At 33.6% G+C, this 7411-nt stretch overlaps 1 protein-coding gene across 1 annotated transcript; it reads right to left on the bottom strand.

The window, feature by feature from the left end:
* Window positions 1-993: 993 nt before the first annotated feature.
* LOC119602836 (probable splicing factor, arginine/serine-rich 7) lies at window positions 994-3270 on the bottom strand. The gene is made up of 3 exons (XM_037954600.1): window positions 3064-3270; window positions 2550-3005; window positions 994-2491 (listed from the first exon to the last, which is right to left on the bottom strand). The coding sequence occupies exons 2-3, from the start codon at window positions 2937-2939 to the stop codon at window positions 1364-1366; spliced, it is 1518 nt and encodes a 505-aa protein (XP_037810528.1). The 5' UTR covers window positions 2940-3005; window positions 3064-3270; the 3' UTR covers window positions 994-1363.
* Window positions 3271-7411: the final 4141 nt, after the last annotated feature.

Genomic DNA, 7411 nt, shown 5'->3' on the forward strand with positions numbered 1-7411 from the left:
CGATTTTTCGACTTTTCGACTTTTTCCGACTTTTCGACTTTTTACAACTTTTCGACTTTCTTCGACTTTTCGACTTTTTTCGACTTTCAGACTTTTCGACTTTTATTCACAAGTCGACTTTTCGACTTTTTTCACAGACGATAGTCGAGTTATCGACTTTTTTGGAACAAAATAGTCGACTTCGACTTTTTTCGACAAAAAGTCGATTGTTCGATTATTCGAAAGTCGATTTATAGAACTCTATTTCTGAGTTAATCATAATTATTTCTTTCCGAAAAACTCTTGGAAGTATAAGCGATAAACTGGCATCTATTTTAATGCTTTTTTACATTTTCTTTTTATATGAATAATTAATTTAAATTGACGTCCTAGATTTTTTTTTTAGACTTAGACGGCCTAAGTAAAGAAATCTATATAGGTTTATATATCTGTAGTCGTTTTAAACTAGACTTAGGGCATATAGGCTAGTTTGTTGAAATATGTTACAAAAAATATTTTAGGTGTAAAAAAATCGCTCAATTATCATACTGTGTTGTAGATAAATATTAGGGAAAAAACGTCAACTTTTCGACTTTGCAATTTATGAGAAGTCGTTCTTTCGACTTCATTATAATGTTTATCTTAAAAATATGCTTCCAGGATTATAAATTAACTTTTTTTCAAAAAAAAAATAGAACAGAAATATGTATATAAAAACAATTAACCCTATTCTGCATTTCGATTACGTTTCCGCATTCAGTTACACAACGATCGAAAATAAGGTATTCCAACAAAAAGCAACTATTTCCATCCCTGGCAAAAATCAGTGCCTGTGTTCTTTTTTGAACGAAATATAAGTTATCGTTAAGTCATCATTAGCGCTAGAATACTTTTTCAGAGCTACTACCGTTAACGCTAAAATACCAATACCGAAATAACTTCGTTAAACCACCAATTGTAATATCAATTAAACTTCCATCCCCATAGACCAAAAATAAAAAAAACACTTAACACTTTCTTAAAGGAATAAAATTAAAAGTAAATTCTCTTCTTGTTGTATCTTTTAGTTAATTACGAGTACATATGAATTAAATTGTAAGTTATCTTTACTTAAGATAGAATAAAACAAAAGAAAAATGCTTATGCTGCAAAAGAATACACACAAAATTATATAGGAATATAAGAAAAAAACCTACAATTAGAATGTAATTTTAAGGTAGAAGGAGAAATACACTATGGTCTACAATTTCATAAGCTTGAAAAAGTAATTATTTAAAATTAAGGCAATAAAAATAAAAAATACAAATAATTATTTATGTTCATATATAAACTTTTTTGTTGTTTGTTTGTTCTTTGTTTGTTATCATTATTGTATATATAATCATCATGGTGAATTTGAAATATCCATGTTGTCCGATTTTTCAACACTGACAGATTTGCGAGACTTTGAATCAACACTAGATCTTGTGCTCTTGACTTCTATATCTTCAGAGATTGTTTTAAGCTTACGATCAGCCGGTGTACGCGAACGATTTTTAGAGGAAGAGGAGTTATTAGATGATTTAATAATGGGTGGTCCGATATCTTTGCTGCGACTGGAACGTGACCGAACAGTGGCTGGTGAGGGCGATATGGAACGACGTTTGCTGGTTGAGCGTGAAGAACGTATTGGGCGCTTCTCTTCACGTGTGCGGTGAGAACGTTTACGATCACGAGAACGGGAACGCTTTGTGCGGGAGCGTGAACGGCGCCCTCTAGAGGAACTACGGCGATGACGGGAGCGAGAACGTTTACTACGGCGTTCACGTGAACGAGAGCGTCGCTTGGATCTAGAACGGGTGCGGCTTTTACGACGTGAGCGAGAACGTTTACGGGAACGTGATCGCTTACGTGAACGTGTGCTACGAGAGCGAGAACGTGAGCGTCGTTTTGACTTGCTGCGTGAGCGCCTGCGTGTGCGTGAACGGGAACGTTTTCGTGACCTTGAACGATGAGAACGCGAACGACTAGTGCGTCTATCCCTCGAACGTGATCTAGAACGGGAACGACGTCTTTTATCCTTAGCTAACATGCCAATCACAGGATCTATAGCCGCCGATATCATGTTCTGGGCCTCCTTAACAATCGTCATGGCCTCCTCGATTTCCTTTTGAGCAGCTTCATTCGACTTGGCCTCCGGTTTCATGATAGCATCCGTCGAATGATAAACACTTAAATAGCCACCCTTAAACTCCTGGCCATGCATTTTCAAAGCATTAATTATGCTAGGCTGATCACAAAATTCAATCATACAATAGGTTTTGTTGTCTTTTTCAGCCCAACGAGCATATTTCACCTCGCCAGCACGTTGAAAACACTCCATAAGGTCATCCAAACGCCATTCATTCTTAACATCGCACACAATTATGGTGCGTCTTATTTCCTCAATCTTGCGTGCGTCGTAAAACGAGGGCAAGGCTGGATACTCGGGTAAGTTGTTTTCCATTAATTTGGGATCATAAGTTTTAATGACCTGAAATAAGAGATGATGTTTAGTATTATTTACGCTTTACATACAGCCATTTACTTACCTGTTGGGGAGATTGTCCCTCTATGCGATTAACTACTTCCGGTGGTAATTTTGAATCCGGTTTTTGCAAACCCGGCACAATGGTACCATTCTTCGACATTTCCAAGGCCCGATATTCTTCCGGTATTGCCAACACAGGTATAACAATTAACGCTCGATCTATGAACACCGTATTCGTCAAATGCTGCGCCACCGGCACACAGGTGCTATCAACATATTTCACATAACATATGCGAGACTGCACTGGGCAAGAGACATCTCGTACGGTTGGATACAATCGAATCTCTTCGATTTTACCAATGTTACCAAACAAGGCCTGCATTTGATCTTTCGTGGCTTGTGGTGCAATATTCGTGATTTGTATCACGCGTGGCGCATTGCCACCGGCCATGGTTGAAGGTTTTTTTCTTGATCAGCAGCGGCTCTACTTTCTCGAGTTTTCTCTAAATCTAAATTTCTATTGGTGGGGGTAAAATTGGATTATCTTCTATTTTCAGTGCCACTTTAAACTTAACTTGATAAATGAAATTACATAAATTTCTAATAATTACGTATCTTTTTCAATAAATTTTCACTATGTTTAAAATTTCTTTTATTAATTTCTATACACTAAAAACGATAAAAATTAATTTTTGCTCGATTTTTTCACTTCAAGAGTTGCAAATAACGCCATTTTTTTAGTGTGCTTTTTTCGGCATACAGTGATGACAATTTTTTCACTCCAAGAGCAGAGCCCTGCGCCGACAAATATTAACGGCGGCGGAGGCTGACACTAAAAATATCGGCGGCGGCTTAAAATCGACTGTAAGCCGGCTAAGTTCTCATATACGCTTAATTTTAAAATTTTCAAAGATTTTAAAAAAAACGGTATTTGAGAGATAAAAAAGTGGGACTTTGTATATAATTTATAACAATGAAATAGAGCAAGCACAAAAGTTGTGTGAGAAATTATGCAGGGATGGAAAAAATTCTTAAAAATTAAAAACAAATCCTTTATTTTTGCCGCATAGTGTAATCTACATATATAATAAAATTTTGAATAATCTAAATAACATTTTAATTTGTTTTTTTTTTTAACTTTAATTTTTAATACGTAATTAAAAGCGCCTCTCAAAGACCTTTCACATGATATCAAAATTAATTATCATACCTCTACGTGAAACATAAATAAAATAGGAAAAACTTTAAAAAAGTTCCTTTTTATTATTTGATCCAGATCATCAAATATTGGTCTAAGGACACACATTTTGGGAAACGGTATCTTATAACGAACCACGAGATGAGAACTACGAGATGACAAAAGTTAATTTATTTTCAATAGCTGTCGGCGGTAACATGGCAGCCAGCAAATCCATTAACAATAATTTCAATTGTGTGTCATGCCAGTCAAGTGCTTGCCTTCTCGCAGCTTTTAGAGCAACGGTTCCAAAATGAGGGTCCGCGGACCCCTAGTGGTAAGTAGCAAAATCCTACACCAAGTATCAGAACCCCAATGGAAATTGAAAAACACCAGCTTTATTTCTGATCTTATGCATTTACCTAAAGATACAACGTCAAACAATGAATATATTTCACTCTTCAATGAAACAACAACATCATACACTAATCTAAACTGGAAAATCTTATACACAGACGGATCCAAAACCAATTTCTCCACATCATTTGCTACTATTAATAATTCACTGAAAACAGAGTTCCTTGCTTCATTAGATAACAGTTGCTCTATTTTTACTGCTGAAGCATCAGCAATGCTTCACACTTTAAATAAATTCAAAAACACCGCTGGAAAATATTTAATATGTTCAGATTCTAAATCAGCTATTACCGCAACCCAAAATCTATCTAATAAGAATATTATTATTTCCAAAATCAGAGATTTATTGATGAGTTATCACACTAAATTCAAACTTATGTGGATTCCAGGCCATGTTGGCATTAGAGGAAACGTACTAGCTGACGAAGCAGCAAAATATACCGCTTCTGCCCCTATTATAAAATATCCCTTACATAACAAAATAGATATTAAACGGAAAATTTTTAATAATATTAAGAATGAAGAAGCCGAAAAATGGTCAAACTATCAACACCATTACAAAATTTTTAACCCCCATAAAATGCCACCAATTTACCCCAGAAGAAGTATCAAGACGTGATATAATAGTCTATAGCCGCCTAAGAGCGGGTTTTTGAGTTGGCAATCAAATACCAATTAATAATCAGATTAGTTAATCTAAAAATAAATTTAATCTGATTTAATCCCCATTGATGTTTTTGAGTACAAGATTAAACTTCGCAGTGATGCCATACAAAACAACAGAAAATGTCACTCTTTGTTATCAAAACAATGCATGTTTAATAAAAAAGAAGAAGACAATTTTAAATTTAATATGAAAATTAATGAAAACTTAAATTTAAAACAAAAAAAAATGTATTTGAAGTGTCCATAATTTATACTAATCAATAAATAGAACATTTTAATGTTTATATTTATAAAAAATTGTATAATTTTTTTGCATCAGCTGTTTACACTTTTGCATTCATGCTTAAGTTTAAACCACCTCCATTGGCCGCTTAAACTTGCAAACAAAATTAACTAATTGAGTACTCAAAAACGACTTTCGAGGATTAATTTTAATTTAATCGCTAATCTTTCACCTAAATATTGGCCCTAAGACTAGGACATACATTAATTACACACCAACACATATTCAAAAATACTCCCCTAAAATCAATGCCACTTATGCAATCTATCTATGAAAAATTGGAATAATGTAACAGTTTTCAAGATATACGAAATTTTGTTTTAATTCATATATGTGGGGGCCAAGACCCCCATTGAAAGTCCGCCCGTTATTCTCTAAATGTCACATGAACGCCAAAGTTCTTTATGTAAAATTTTAAGATTCTGGCCCTAATAGTTTCTCAGATATACGAATTTTTCTATTTAATTCCAAGCCCACCCAGATGAAAGTCCGCCCTTATTTCTCCAAATGTTCCGATGAATATTAAAGTTCTTCGTGCAAAATTTGAAGAATCTAGTTCTATTAGTTTCCCAGATAAACGAATTTTTGTCCTAAGTAATCATATTGACACTAAAGTGGCTTCGGCAAAATTTGAGGACTCTAACCGTTATATTATCTTAAATATACGGATTTAATGTTTTCTTAAGATGGGAGTGGCTCCTCGCCCACTTGAAATTTCAAAATAAAATGTAGCCTATTACCTATTCCAGACATACAGGAATACGCTGTGAAAATTTCAAGAAAATCGGTTCAGCCGTTTAGTAGTCTATAACGTTAAAACATACAAACAAACACACATTCATTTTTATATAGTATATATAGATGTGAAAAAATATTAAAAATATCTCCAAATTTTTCATAAAAACTAAAATATACAATTTTTGTTCAATAATCCCAGATTTTGGTGACTTTTTGAAATTCATTTTTTTCAGTTGTTATCAGGGCGAAGCTATGCCCTACACATTTACTGTATCACTTTTTTAAAGTAAAGTATTACGTGATTTGCATTAGCAAAAATTTATAATTCACGCTCCCGCTACAGTAGTGTATGGTATAAACAGTGCAAGTTTAAAATTCATTGTGAAAGTAGCATAATAATAGCATTATCCATTGAACAAAACTACACAAATTTGTCTTTAACACCCTGTGAAAAGGATACCCACTGCACGAATTTGATTAAACTCATTAATAAGACGGAAAAAAGTCTTGTTAATACATGTCTAGATTTTAAAGAATATATGTATGTATATAGAGAAACAAGAAAGTTATTGATTTTTTATATGAAAATGTCATATATTTTTCACTGTGTGGCGGACCGATCCTCATAATTTTAGGTTTTATATAGGTTGCGGTTCCTAAAAAAGTTTTTTTTTCTACATTTGAAAGCCATTTTTGTGCGTTTTTAGTCATTTTCTGAAGAACATCTCATATGGGTTTAGGGTGAATTATGCTTCGATTGTCATAAAATTTGGTAGACATATTTTCGTTTCAACAAAACTTATTTTATTATGGTATTATTAAAATCAATTATTGAAGGTGACCTTATATGGGGGGCAGGGTTAATTATGGCCTATAAAGATTTCGATTGATATAAAACTCGATCATAAAAACTGGCATTTTTATGTTAGTTATAGCACGTTAAAATCATTTTCTGTAGGCGGACCTTACAACAAACCTGCAAACAAAGCAACAACTGTAATAGGCGTCACAGCAGTATTACATTGTACATCATTACAACTGGAACTATTTGTTTCTTTTCCGTACACTATCCATGGTGAACCAAAATTCAACAAACTCATCATAGAGTCTAAATTTAAGAATTCTCTTCTGCAGGGCGATTTAATATGATTAACATTAGAATCCAATACACATGCATACATATGTACATACATTTATTAGGATACATCCCATCAATAAGGGCGGCTTTAATGATAGACCAAAAATTCGATTTGAGATTTACATACATATATATCGCATACTAAGATGATCTTTGCTATTTATTAAAATTGTGATGATCCAATTGAGTACGCATAATGCAGACCTGTTCCAACAGGCCATTCGAAATGATGTGATATTCATTCAAATCCAAACACATTTCCTCATTTCTTCTAATGTTATTTTGCCATTATTAATGATAATTTCAATTTTTAGTAAAAAATTATTTTTTTATTTAAAGAATATCATTTCTGTCATTTTAGATTTCCGCACACACACAACAACAGATTTTTTGCAGAAAACAGCTTGGCGCGAAAAAAGTCGGCAGAATTGACATCAACTGCACTTCCCATTTGAAATACACATGTTCGATACCCTAGCCCTTTACGGTATGACATACCAGCAA

Source organism: Lucilia sericata, unplaced genomic scaffold, assembly GCF_015586225.1.
Source record: "Lucilia sericata isolate MDLA Ls3-8-SP2 unplaced genomic scaffold, ASM1558622v1 Contig000256F_arrow, whole genome shotgun sequence".
In the NCBI taxonomy this organism is placed as follows: Eukaryota; Metazoa; Arthropoda; class Insecta; order Diptera; family Calliphoridae; genus Lucilia; species Lucilia sericata.

Bases quoted from the DNA above. Each gene is read 5' to 3' on its own strand.
- LOC119602836 (XM_037954600.1), bottom strand. From the start codon at position 2,939: ATGGCCGGTGGCAATGCGCCACGCGTGATACAAATCACGAATATTGCA. The intron at 2,492-2,549 runs GTAAGTAAATGG...CTCTTATTTCAG, and splicing joins AGGGACAATCTCCCCAACAG to GTCATTAAAACTTATGATCC.